At 42.6% G+C, this 13735-nt stretch overlaps 2 protein-coding genes across 2 annotated transcripts in view; one reads left to right on the top strand and one right to left on the bottom strand.

Moving 5' to 3' along the window:
• slc44a5b (solute carrier family 44 member 5b) overlaps nt 1–12152 on the bottom strand; it is a 19781-nt gene extending 7629 nt beyond the window's left edge. Inside the window, exons 1-10 of the mRNA XM_062999609.1 lie at nt 11997–12152; nt 7049–7097; nt 6311–6384; nt 6144–6228; nt 5845–5929; nt 5565–5693; nt 5368–5428; nt 4817–4940; nt 3367–3450; nt 3169–3281 (exon numbers count right to left, since the gene is read on the bottom strand). Coding sequence (XP_062855679.1) covers nt 3169–3281; nt 3367–3450; nt 4817–4940; nt 5368–5428; nt 5565–5693; nt 5845–5929; nt 6144–6228; nt 6311–6384; nt 7049–7097; nt 11997–12030 — 838 coding nt within the window. The 5' untranslated portion in view covers nt 12031–12152. The remainder of the gene's footprint in view (nt 1–3168; nt 3282–3366; nt 3451–4816; nt 4941–5367; nt 5429–5564; nt 5694–5844; nt 5930–6143; nt 6229–6310; nt 6385–7048; nt 7098–11996) is intronic.
• On the top strand, nt 9226–12364 carry LOC134318611 (uncharacterized). The gene is made up of 2 exons (XM_062999610.1): nt 9226–10949; nt 12132–12364. Exon 1 carries the CDS (start codon nt 9270–9272, stop codon nt 10914–10916), a length of 1647 nt encoding a protein of 548 aa, XP_062855680.1. The 5' UTR covers nt 9226–9269; the 3' UTR covers nt 10917–10949; nt 12132–12364.
• The last annotated feature ends 1371 nt before the right edge of the window (nt 12365–13735 follow it).

Below are 13735 nucleotides of genomic sequence, written 5' to 3'. Positions count from 1 at the left end.
TCCTGATGAGCTTGTTAAGCTTTTTGGAGTCTTTGGCTCTAATGCTGCTTCCCCAGCAGATGGCTGCATAGAAAATTGCACTTTCGACTACAGACTGGTAAAAAATGTGTAGCATCTTGCTGCATACATTGAAGGACCTGAGCCTCCTTAAGAAATAAAGTCTGCTCTGGCCTTTTTTGTAGACAGCCTCGGTGTTGCACTTCCAGTCCAGTCTGTTGTCAAGATGGACACCAAGGTATTTGTAACTTTCCACCACCTCCACATCATCCCCCAGGATACAGAGGGGTTTCAAAGCAGCCCTGGTCTTCCTGAAGTCTAGGACCATCTCTTTTGTCTTGGTCACATTTAAAAGAAGGTGGTTGTTCCTTGACCACGAGACAAAGCGGTCAACCAGATCCCTGTACTCACTCTCATCTCCACCCCTGATACACCCCACCACTGCTGAGTCATCTGAGAACTTTTGTAGATGACAGGACTCAGAGTTGTACTGGAAATCTGAGGTATACAGGGTAAAGAGAAAAGGTGAGAGAACAGTCCCCTGCGGTGCTCCTATGTTGCTAACCACCTGATCAGAAACACCTCCTTTCAGTCGCACAAACTGCGGTCTGTCTGTCAGGTAGTCAGTAATCCAAGAGGAAGTGAAGGTGTCCACTTGCATTAATTGAAGCTTCTCTTTAAGCATCAAAGGCTGGATGGTGTTAAAAGCACTGGAGAAATCAAAGAATATAATCCTCACAGAGCTGCCAGCTAGATCCAAATGCGAGTGTGCTCGTTGTAGCAAGTAGATGATGGCGTCTTCAACACCAACCTCATGGCGGTAGGCGAACTGCAGTGGGTCCAGGGAGGTGGTCACCTGGGGTCTGAGATGGGCCAGAACAAGTCTCTCCATTGCCTTCATAATGTGTGATGTTAAGGCAATTGGTCTGTAGTCGTTGAGGGCAGAAGGAGAAGACTTCTTTGGTACTGGAACGAGGCACGATGTCTTCCACAGCACTGGAACCTTCATGAGACGCAGGCTCAGATTAAAGATGTGCTGCAGAACCCCACATATCTGGTCCGCGCAGGTTCTCAGGACTCTGGGGCTTATGCCATCTGGACCAGGAGCTTTGTTCCAACGTAGTCTTTCCAGCTGTCTCTTCACCTGGCTGCTGGAAACAAACAGACAGGGGGAGGGTGTACTGGAAGGCTCAGTTGTGTGAGACGTGGAGGGGGGTGAAGATTGAAGAGATTTTAAGTCCAATGTACAAGTACAAGTGAAGGGTGTAGAGGAGATGTGTGAATTGTTGGTACTGATGACTGAAGAGGTGTGACAGGAGAGGTGTGACTGGAACCCAAAGATGATGGGTCTGTGTGGTTGGGGGGGGAAGTGAAGGCTGAATGATCAATGCTGAACCTATTAAAGAAATTTTTCAGCTCGTTAGCTCTAATTCCGTCACCCTCCGTCTGATTCATCCTTGCCTTGAAGCCCGTGATTGTTCTCATACCCGACCACACGTCCCTCACGTTGTTGTGTTGAAGCTTATTTTCGAGCTTCCGTCTGTACACCTCCTTGTTCTCTCTCAGCCTCACTTTTAGTTCCTTCTGTATTCTGTATTCTGTATTCTGTATTATTGTGTGTGAGTGTGTATAACACTAAGGTGTGTGTGAGTGTGTATAACACTAAGGTGTGTGTGAGTGTGTATAACACTAAGGTGTGTGTGTGAGTGTGTATAACACTAAGGTGTGTGTAAGTGTGTATAACACTAAGGTGTGTGTGAGTGTGTATAACACTAAGGTGTGTGTAAGTGTGTATAACACTAAGGTGTGTGTGAGTGTGTATAACACTAAGGTGTGTGTGAGTGTGTATAACACTAAGGTGTGTGTGAGTGTGTATAACACTAAGGTGTGTGTGTGAGTGTGTATAACACTAAGGTGTGTGTGAGTGTGTATAACACTAAGGTGTGTGTGAGTGTGTATAACACTAAGGTGTGTGTGTGAGTGTGTATAACACTAAGGTGTGTGTGTGTGTATAACACTAAGGTGTGTGTGAGTGTGTATAACACTAAGGTGTGTGTGAGTGTGTATAACACTAAGGTGTGTGTGAGTGTGTATAACACTAAGGTGTGTGTGAGTGTGTATAACACTAAGGTGTGTGTGTGTGTGTATAACACTAAGGTGTGTGTGAGTGTGTATAACACTAAGGTGTGTGTGAGTGTGTATAACACTAAGGTGTGTGTGTGTGTGTATAACACTAAGGTGTGTGTGAGTGTGTATAACACTAAGGTGTGTGTGAGTGTATATAACACTAAGGTGTGTGTGAGTGTATATAACACTAAGGTGTGTGTGAGTGTGTATAACACAGGTGTGTGTGAGTGTGTATAACACTAAGGTGTGTGTGTGAGTGTGTATAACACTAAGGTGTGTGTGTGTGTATAACACTAAGGTGTGTGTGAGTGTGTATAACACTAAGGTGTGTGTGAGTGTGTATAACACTAAGGTGTGTGTGAGTGTGTATAACACTAAGGTGTGTGTGTGTGTGTATAACACTAAGGTGTGTGTGAGTGTGTATAACACTAAGGTGTGTGTGAGTGTGTATAACACTAAGGTGTGTGTGTGTGTGTATAACACTAAGGTGTGTGTGAGTGTGTATAACACTAAGGTGTGTGTGAGTGTGTATAACACTAAGGTGTGTGTGTGTGTGTATAACACTAAGGTGTGTGTGAGTGTGTATAACACTAAGGTGTGTGTGAGTGTATATAACACTAAGGTGTGTGTGAGTGTATATAACACTAAGGTGTGTGTGAGTGTGTATAACACAGGTGTGTGTGAGTGTGTATAACACTAAGGTGTGTGTGTGAGTGTGTATAACACTAAGGTGTGTGTGTGTGTATAACACTAAGGTGTGTGTGAGTGTGTATAACACTAAGGTGTGTGTGAGTGTGTATAACACTAAGGTGTGTGTGAGTGTGTATAACACTAAGGTGTGTGTGTGTGTGTATAACACTAAGGTGTGTGTGAGTGTGTATAACACTAAGGTGTGTGTGAGTGTGTATAACACTAAGGTGTGTGTGTGTGTGTATAACACTAAGGTGTGTGTGAGTGTGTATAACACTAAGGTGTGTGTGAGTGTATATAACACTAAGGTGTGTGTGAGTGTATATAACACTAAGGTGTGTGTATAACACTAACCATAAGCCACAGCACCAATGACACCAAAGATCATGAACCAGACCAAAACTCCAGCCGTCAGTCTCAACAAGAGGATGAAGATCAAACTGATCACCATGGTAACCACCAGTGCTCTGTGTAAACAATCACTGACTGTAAACTCACTGTAATAATATTAACGTGCTGCATCACATTTTATTCTGAGTTTAATGATCTTACATTAGTATCCAGGGCCACGAGCTGGCGAGGTCCTCAAAGATCTTGATGCCCACCTCCCTGGCACTCAGCAGGCTGGTGATGCCACTACACCACATGGCAGAGGAACAAGGTTTAATTAACACTGAACCATGTTAATACCAAAACAATCAGCACATACACACTCACAGAGACCAGTCACCACCAATCCCAGAAACTTAAACCCTAAACCCAAAACTAAACCTAAACCCTTATTCCTAACCCAATCCCAAAAACCTAAACCCTAAACTAAACCCAAACCCTAACCCTAACCCAATCCCAGAAACCTAAACCTAAAACTAAACCCAAACATAAACACAATCCCAGAAACCCAACCCTATAAAAACTGCTCCAATTATTTAATCCCTGAAGTTCTGAGGCAGGTGTATGTGTGTGTGTCTGCTGATTTCTAACTGTATAAACATGTTAATCCAGTCTGATACAGTCCTGATCCTTATCTACTGAATATCAGATCTACTAAGTATCAGATCTACTTAGTATCAGATCTACTGGATCTAGTCAGTATTGGATCTACTGAGCATCTTATCAACTGAGTACCGGATCTATTCGGTATCAGATCCGCTCAGTGTAAGATCTACTCAGTATCAGATCTATTGGATCTAGTCAGTATTGGATCTACCCAGTATCAGATCAGTTCACTCCTGGTTAGTTGTTTATATTTAGTGCAGTTGGTTGAAGTCTGATCTGATCTGATCAGCGTTAATTTAACTCATGCACAAACAAACGGAGATCAGACGTCTGTGTTCTGAGGTCTGATCATTGTTTCGTACCCTGATCCAGTCGATTGTTCTGGCCTGGAGAGAAAAAGATCATTTTTCAGATCCTACAATCAGCCACCTGATCCACTCCAGACTGTTATTTATTTATTTACTGAGCACTCTGGCGCCCTCTGCTGGCAGCACCATGACTATTACACACCACCCTCCACCTCCTCACACCTCCATCCTAACAGTGAGAACATCACACTGCACACACACCGAGCCTCAGCATGCACGGAGGAGAACACTACTCTCACCTACATACTCAGTGATTTTATAACTGATACAGTCACAAATCACCTGTACACACTCCAAAACCAACTCCTGATGAGCAGCCGAGGGCGACAGTGGCAGAAAAAATCCCCAAATACTACAAGGAAGGAACTTTATGAGGAACCTGAATCAGCAGGGAGAGTAAAAGAAACCATCAGGATCAGCCAAAACCATTTAGGATCTTTTGGGACGCCTCATCAGGGACGTTTGTGGAGAAAATGTATTTAATAAATAAGATCTGAGGAGTTTCAGGGTTTGGGGGCAGCAGGTCACACTGCACAGGTAGAAGAACCGACTCCACCACGGGTTTGAACCTGCTGATGGATCCCACTACTACGAGTGAACGCTCCGCCGCGGTGAGGGACGTGTCTGTGTTGACATACTTGGCGGCGTCTCTCAGATCTCTGGCGCTCCTGCCGTGACCCTGAGCGTCGGTGTAACTGGTTCTGTTGGCCACCGTCAGGGTTCCGTTTCTGGTGATGAAATCTGGGAAGCACCTCTGGAGAACTGAGGAACATGAACAAACATCACACACACAGAGTTATACACACACACACACACAGAGTTATACACACACACACACAGAGTTATACACACACACACACAGAGTTATACACACACACACACAATTATACACACACACACAGAGTTATACACACACACACAATTATACACACACACACAGAGTTATACACACACACACACAGAGTTATACACACACACACACAGAGTTATACACACACACACACAGAGTTATACACACACACACACACAGAGTTATACACACACACACACACACAATTATACACACACACACAGAGTTATACACACACACACAATTATACACACACACACGTCCATGTGAATTAGTGACATCACCAGTCCATCATCATGCCTCACAGATACACAGGAAGTGATGTAATGAGGTACTTACATGGTCTGCTGGGGATCAGTATGGGGGGGCAATCTTCATCTCTGATGACCAGAGGCAACGACTGTAACACACACAAACACACACACGCAGTTATACACACACACAGTTACACCCACAATTATACACACATAATTGTACAGTACACACACACACACACACACACACACACACACGTGTATAGTTTCGAGTTCTGGTACCTTGTCAGGATTGTCGAACCCGGGTCTGCAGAACTGTTTATAATAATCCCAGTAAGTGGAGTTCTGTCTGTACTGGTTCTGCATCTCCACATAACTCATGAACCTGTCCGGACAATTAGAAACACACAACTACACACACACACACACACACAGGTTACCAGTTTACGTTAGCTTTAGCCAAAATGCCACTGCTGGACCAGTCTCAGCCTGACCACCTGGAGTGACGTGTGTGTATGTTTGAGCTCTGTGTGAGTGTGTGTGTGATGTTGGGCGCTGGTACCTGGGTTGTGGGACACTGGAGGTGGGTGAGCACGGCTGGGGTGGCACAGCGCAGAATGTTGAAGTAAAATAACGTGGGTTTGTTCCTGAAATCATCAGACAGAGACACGACGGTGTAAAGAAACGTCTCTCAGTACAAATCTTTATATAAATAATGTTTGTTTCTATAGGGAGGAGTTAAATGTCCTTACAAGGTCACAATGTACATTATATACACACACTGTCCTAATAAGGTCGTAACTGGAGTGTGTTGCTGTGATGGGAACATGTGATGGTACACTGAGGGGTGTGATTACTTACGCATTAGGAGTTCCCAGCTGCCCACAGAACTCTCCATGACTGTCTGTGGGGTAAATCACCTTCCTCGCGTCCCCGTACACCCAAGCTACACACACACACACACATTATATACACACACATTATATACACACACTGTTGTGATGTCCTGTGATGAATGAGTGACTTACCCACTGCACCCAGAGCCATGTAACCCAGAACAACCAGGATGAAGATCCCACAGCACAGCACGTCAGTACAGCGCCTGAACATCACAACATCATCATTATCATTATTATTAATCAAATATAAATCACACTTATACCCAGTATTACTGTGCTCTGTCTAATAAGGTCCTAAATCTAGTCCTAATTGTAACACTAGCCCCTACCATTAAGGTGCATTCACAATAAAAACAGCTTCTGCGCCGTTATTTCCTATGAAGTGTGACGGCGGTGCACAAAACTTAGTGTGACTTATTGTAGTAAAACAGCGAGTGAGGAATGTGATTAGTGGAGGAACTTATGAGCAGTAATAATGAAGAGAAGTTTAGTGCTCCTGTCTCCTTCTTTTACTACATTAAACCACGTTAAGCTTTATTCTGAACCAGAAGCGTTTTAGACTCTGGGAGAAGCTGATTCTGATTCTCACCATTTCTCAGAAGCTGGAGCTGTAACACAAGTTTAAAAGTGAAACAGGGAGGAGAATCCAGATAAACACAGATACACGTGGAGCTGTAACCCTGGATCTGCACCTTATTCCACACTGATGCAGATTCAGCTCAGATTCACACACTGATGAGGGTTTACTGATCAAACCGAGCGCCGAACAAAGTGACTCTCATGTGAATGCGTCCTGACCCTAACAATAACCCTAGACCTAATCCTAAGCCCTAACCAGTAGGTAAATGTAGTAGGTCAGTACTGTACCGTTTGTGTACTGGTCCTCTGAAGGTGGGATCAAACTTGTGAGGTTCACCTGAAACAGAGGAACATGAGGAACATTAACACAGACCAGCACACACCATCATGTCTTTATCCTATAAATTATCAGCGGGGGTCCTGTGGGGTACAGGGGGGGTGACAGAGCAACAGACGAGCTACAGTCAGTGATTGTACTGAATACAGTGAACTCACAGGCTGGATGAACAGACTCCCTGATAGACTAAACATGAGTGTGTGATGAATCAGACGGAGAGACTGGAGGAGGTGTCAAATCTCCCAATCTGCCCTCAATCTGCCCTCAAGTCCTTCTGGGATAAATAGCAAATCTCCTGATGCTACCAGACCGTGGCGGCGGTGTTCCTGATAGCATCTGTGTTTAACATCATAATCTTTCATTTATACAGTCCAGAGATTTACTGCAACCAACACGCAGCAGGACGTTCAGTAAAATGTGCAACGACAAAACCTCATAAACTCAGTGTAGAATTTTACACACGAGCCACAATAGAAGAAAAACTCCCTCCAAAACTCAGTAACAGGAACGTCCACACTGTCCCACACCCGGACCATCACTGTCCACACGGTTCTGCTCAGACTGTCCAAGATCCTCAACCTCAACATCTCATTCTGAACGTCAACCGTAATTCTGGGTGATCGAACCTCCACCGACAGTCCAGGATCAAAACGATTCCACGTCTAGAAATCCAGGATTAAAGTCACAATTAATATCAAAATAAAATAAATGAATCTGAATCTCTGATCCCGACTGCACTGAGATCTTCAGGTCACATGACTCAGTGGAACATCGACACCACGCTGTTCTGATCACGTTCACTCACGAGAAGCAGAACAGAGAAAGAGTTTAGTGTGGAGGTGTTAACGTTAGCCCACGTGAGGCAGGAATCATCAGAACCTCCGGAATAAAACGGAAATATTTCACTCAAACTGCTCCTGACGGCGGCGACGACGACGATGATGATGATGATGAGGATGATGATGATGAGGATGATGAATGTGATGATTTATGATTAATCTGTAATAATTAAATGTCATGATGTTTTACTTCTGTGGTGGAACACGTTATATGTAATGATGGAACTTTTTACTCTTCTGATATAATAGTATGATCAATAATACTGGGTATAACTGGTTTAGCTTTTGGTATGTGCTGTTCCAACACCCCGTACTTCCACACACACACACACACACACACACACACACACACACACACACACACACACACACACACACACACACACAGTATCAGTCTTTTACACACAGTTTCAAGTTCTCTCAGTCTGGAGGAATAGCCACATAACCATAAACAACTCCTTATGAGGAGATGACCTTGAGTTGGGCGGCTGGACTGAAGCTGTGGGTTGGGACTGGGAGTACGGGGTTAAACAGCTGGACTGGGAAGGTCACCTCACTTCTCTCTCTGTAGATACATTTTGTGTGTGTGTGTGTGTGTGTGTGTGTGTGTGTGTGTGTGTGTGTATAATTGAGATATCTCCAGCCGGGTAAGATTAATAAACTCTGACTTTGCTCTTGCTGATACTCCACTCGTCTGTGTCAAACTTTTAAGCTTTAAATTCCCACAACACGTCTCGTTCACCTGAAAATCTGATCAGTCACTTGAATAATGAAACAGTTAAAACTGAAGAAAATGAAAGTTCATAAGTTTACAGACACGTTTAAAAATCATTTATTTCAGCTGTGCTTTTTTATGTGATTTAATTACACCGCACAACAAATTTGTTGCTTCTTGAACACTGTTAGGTGTTTCTTATAGATTTTTGGGTGCTGATCACTAATATCACATCAAAATTTACGTATCACGTACCGTTTAAGAGAAATCTTCAGTTTTATCATAATTTTTGCTTAAATTTTTATCCAAACATCTCACTCCAGTAAGTGACTCATCAGCAACAGTTTGTGCAGCTTGGGCATGTCCAGGCATGTATAATCAGACCAGGTTGGAAGCTTTTCTGTGGAAATATGACATCTTGGGCATGCCTGGGCAAGTCAGAACGAGCTTGGCACTTTCTCAGCATGCTATAAAGGTGGCTTGCATAAACCGATCCTGCTCATTTGGTTAATACAGAAAGCTAGTGTGTATGTGTGCATCATTCTAGTAAAGTACAGTGTCTGTATCAATATAACAGTAAGTCAATTTAATGCTATAGCCGTTTTGCTGTCTGGCGATATGTCTCGTCAATGTCGTAACAGCCGCGACACATTCTGCTATATCTGTGGCGAATATACACTTGCGTCTCAGAGACGTTCTATAACTGCTCTTGTGAAGAAAGATTATCATCTGTATTTCGGCTGCAAAATTGGTGACCAAGACAAGGAATGGGCGCCTCACATTTGCTGCACAACATGCGCTGTCAATCTAAGAGCCTGGCTCAGAGGCACTCGTAAGAGTATGCCGTTTGCTGTTCCGATGATCTGGCGAGAACAAAAAGACCATGTGACGGACTGTTATTTTTGTTTGACTAATGTATCTGGTTTCTCTGCCAAAAACAAGAAGTCAATTGAATATCTTAATCTGCCTTCAGCAATGAGACCTGTGCCACATGACGACAGTCTCCCAATTCCGAAACCACCCGAGGATTGGACCTTAGACGAACCAGATGAAGAAACTCCAGTGCAGGGTACTGACAGTGACACTGACCCAAATTTTGAACCTTGCTCATCAGGTGATCCACATCTGATAACACAGTCAGAATTGAACGATTTGGTCAGAGATTTGGGTCTGTCAAAAGCAAAAGCCGAGTTGCTGGGTTCCAGGCTGCAGGGATGGTGTCTGCTGTCACCAGGTACGAAAATGTCTATGTTTAGAAGCCGACATCATGATATCACCAAATTTTTTGCACAAGTCGACAGTCTCTGTTTCTGTTGTAACATTGAAGGATTGTTCTCGGCCTTGGGTTGTGATCACAATCCGGAAGAGTGGCGTCTCTTCATTGATTCGTCAATGCTAAGCCTGAAAGCTGTTCTGCTACACAATGGCAATGTTTATCCGTCAGTACCTGTTGGCTACGCAGCACACATGAAGGAAACGTATGAGAATATGGAACTGTTGCTCAACCACATCCAGTATAGCAGGTACAACTGGAATATCTGTGGAGATCTGAAAGTCGTTGCTCTGTTACTGGGACTGCAGCTCGGCTATACCAAGTACTGTTGTTTCATCTGTGAATGGGACAGCCGTGCCAAAGAGTCACATTATTGTCGACAGAGCTGGCCACTCCGCAAAAAGTTAGTTCCAGGACAGAAAAATGTTGCACACGAACCGCTTGTCGAGCCGGCAAAGATATTTTTGCCTCCTCTACACATAAAACTTGGACTCATGAAGAATTTTGTGAAAGCACTGAACAAGGAAGGCGAAGGTTTTCGCTATTTAAGACAGATGTTTCCAAGAATAAGTGACGCGAAGATCAAAGAAGGCATTTTTGTTGGTCCCCAGATCAGACATGTTATGAGTGACAAGCGGTTTGAAGAGCTGTTAGTTAGCCAGGAAAAAATTGCCAGGAAAGCCTTCAAAGACGTTGTTGACAATTTTCTGGGCAATTACAGAGCGCCAAACTACGTTGAAGTCGTAGACAAACTTCTCCGCGCATACCAGAAAATGAAGTGCAACATGTCACTCAAGATTCATTTCCTTCACTCACACTTGGACTTCTTCCCCGTGAATCTCGGTGAGCGGTTTCACCAGGACATTGCTACAATGGAGAAACGATACCAGGGCAACTGGAATCCGTCAATGCTTGCTGACTACTGTTGGACACTGCAACGTGATGCACCAGAAGTTGAATACAAAAGAAAATCAGGAGCAAAACATTTTTAATTCTGTTGAACTTGATTAAACGTGATTAAATAGGTAAACATATAAATGTCTATTTCTTAGAGTTCCTACGTGAGGCAGTAAAACAAAAACTATATTTGTGCATACCCTATAGGTACCTGTCACAATCACCTAAAACTTTTCAGCAAGCAAGACTTTTAAAAAAATGTGTTGTGCAGTGTTATTAATTATTATGAGTTAATAATAATATTGTATCAGTACAGTCAGGGTGCTACTAAATTCATGGGAAAATGTGCACGGACCTTGTTTCCAAAAATCATTTCACGTCAGTCATTAAATGACACTCATAAATGAAATGATAGAATAAATGAAGCTACATCACACAGCACAGCTACATTAATAGCTCCGTCTCAAATATGAAAACCCAGAGAATCGGTTGTTAGTTTTCCAGACTCAGTTACCCGAGTCGTGTTTCTTGGACGTTCTGTGTAACTGATTGCTGGTGTAACCGAGCGTGTTTAGAGTTTCTGAGTTCATAAAGAAAGAAAGAAACTGAACACAGAGAAACGATGTGGAGAAGAAAACTTTACTGCTTTGTTCTTTTGAGGTGCAGCAAAGAGACGATCACGTGTGTAGAGAAACACACTTTTACATTCATTATAGATCCACAAAGAGACAAAATACCTCAAAGAGACATAAACACACATCAAACATCGTACAGAAAAGTCTCTTACACTAACTGAATTGCCGTAGGAATGCACATTGCGCCTCATATTTTATACATTACACAAATGAAAAATGTTAAATCACTAAACACACAACTTATATTTTAAATGTCACAACAAATTGTAGATCACACAGGAAACGGTTCATTTCACGGTCCGGGAATAAAGAAGAACTTAAGTATAAGTGATGGTAATAATAATATCTCAGTTATTAACCATTAATAACAGCACAGTGCACCACATTAGTGAAAGTAAAGTGTTTTTATGTAAATAATAGAGATTTAGAGTAAAGTTTGCTTTCAGAGTGCCTGGTGGAGGTGGAACAGTGGCTCCCTTTACTCTGGATGAGTTTCTAACGGAAGCGCTACAGAAACTCACAGTTTATAGAACATCTTACCGTATTTGTGAGGAAGTGAACTTTTCCTCCCCATGATTGCTCGGTTGTAGATGTAATCCTCCGTCCTGCTGCTGCTGTGTGATTATTAATTATTTATTAATCATTTAAACTTTGTGTTTGTCTTTAAATCCACAGTTTTCACTCTCGCTGCGGCTGCGCATCAAAAGCGCACTCACTCACTCACTCGGTGACGTAGACTCAGGGGCGGGGCTAACACTTTGTAAACAAGGCTGTGTTCCGAATCACACTTCGCTCCCCATTCCACTCACCCTGCATAGTGCCCTCGTGGTGATATGTTTATTCTGTGCTAAATCTAATGTATTTGCTGTATATTATATTATAAAGTCTTGTGTGCTTATTAATCATCATCAGTTGTTCATGCATGTCTCTTCATCTCTTCCTCTAGCCTCTGCTCTGGTTTAGACCAGCTTCAACTACTTTTATGGTCATCTTGTGTCTTTTTGATAAGCTGCAGGCGTCTAGCCACATGAATATGTCTGCTTCAGTATACACTGTTGATGTTCTAGTTTTCCAAGGAAGAAGGACAGATGACCGGGATCGATTAAAATGACAAGTTTTATTTAAAAATGATCAACAAGTGATTGGTAGAAGTAGTCTGAGCCCAGGGCTCTTCTCATACAGCAGCATACAGAAGTCTGCCCCTCTGGTGTGTGTGCAGTCCCTTTATGTGGGTGACCCCGGCCTTCGCTGAGACTCCCTGTCTGCTGTCCTCTCAGTGATGAGGGTGAGAGAAGTGCCTGCTGCAGAGCAGATTTTACCTCTGATGCCTCTCGGTCTTCAGCTGTTACCTATAAAACAACCTTCACATTGCAAGTAGCACTTTTAAACCAGTTCAAAGGTCCTGTTTTAGTATGTTCCACATATAGGATCTTTAGATTACTTGAGCACAGAAACACACACACACACACACACACACACACACACACACATTCTCCAGCATGAAAGCGGGATATTTCACCATTTAGGTTTAAGATCTTGGGGTTATAAGATAAACTTCATCAACTTTGTTCTCCCTATATATACAGTCTTGTACAAAGTCTAACATTAAGCACATTTTAGCCAATTTTGGGGAATTGTGTAAATGTAATATAACCAACAACTAAACACTTTTGTTTCGAGTGACTTTAGGAAAAGACTGAAAAGAATAATTAATTATTTTAATAAAAACTGACTGAATGAGATGCAACCAGTCCTGGAAGATTCTGGAGTGGCGCCACAGTCGCCTGATTTGAATCCCATTAAAATCTTGGTGGGGTTTGATAAACGCGGTTGCAGGAACTCAAACCTGAGAATACTTTATATATTAGTGAACTAATTTAATATTTTAGCTTCTGAGTATGATTTTAATTGCTTGTGCATTAACTCCTCATACTCTCACCTACAGTAGAAGATTTTAGTGAATCTAACCCAGTAACAGGACATTCTAGAACTTCCTACGGCGCATACTGATGGTACATCTCTGAGTTTATATGTGAGACTTTGTCTGAGTGATTCTTCTATACAGACAATAATAAAACTCTTTCCTACATACAGTCCAGTTTATTGTGTGTGTGTGTGTGTGTGTGTGTGGAGCTGGTGATTTATTTTGTAACTGTAGTCTGTTAGGCTGGTACAGGTGATTTCAGTCTCATCATTTATTTGTACATAAATGACATGTCATGTAGAAAATATAAAGATTAGAATATTTCAGTATAGATTGTATTGTTGTTGGTGTGTGG

This window comes from Trichomycterus rosablanca, chromosome 7 (assembly GCF_030014385.1).
Source record: "Trichomycterus rosablanca isolate fTriRos1 chromosome 7, fTriRos1.hap1, whole genome shotgun sequence".
NCBI lineage: Eukaryota > Metazoa > Chordata > Actinopteri > Siluriformes > Trichomycteridae > Trichomycterus > Trichomycterus rosablanca.
This window is presented reverse-complemented; position numbering and strand designations above follow the sequence as displayed.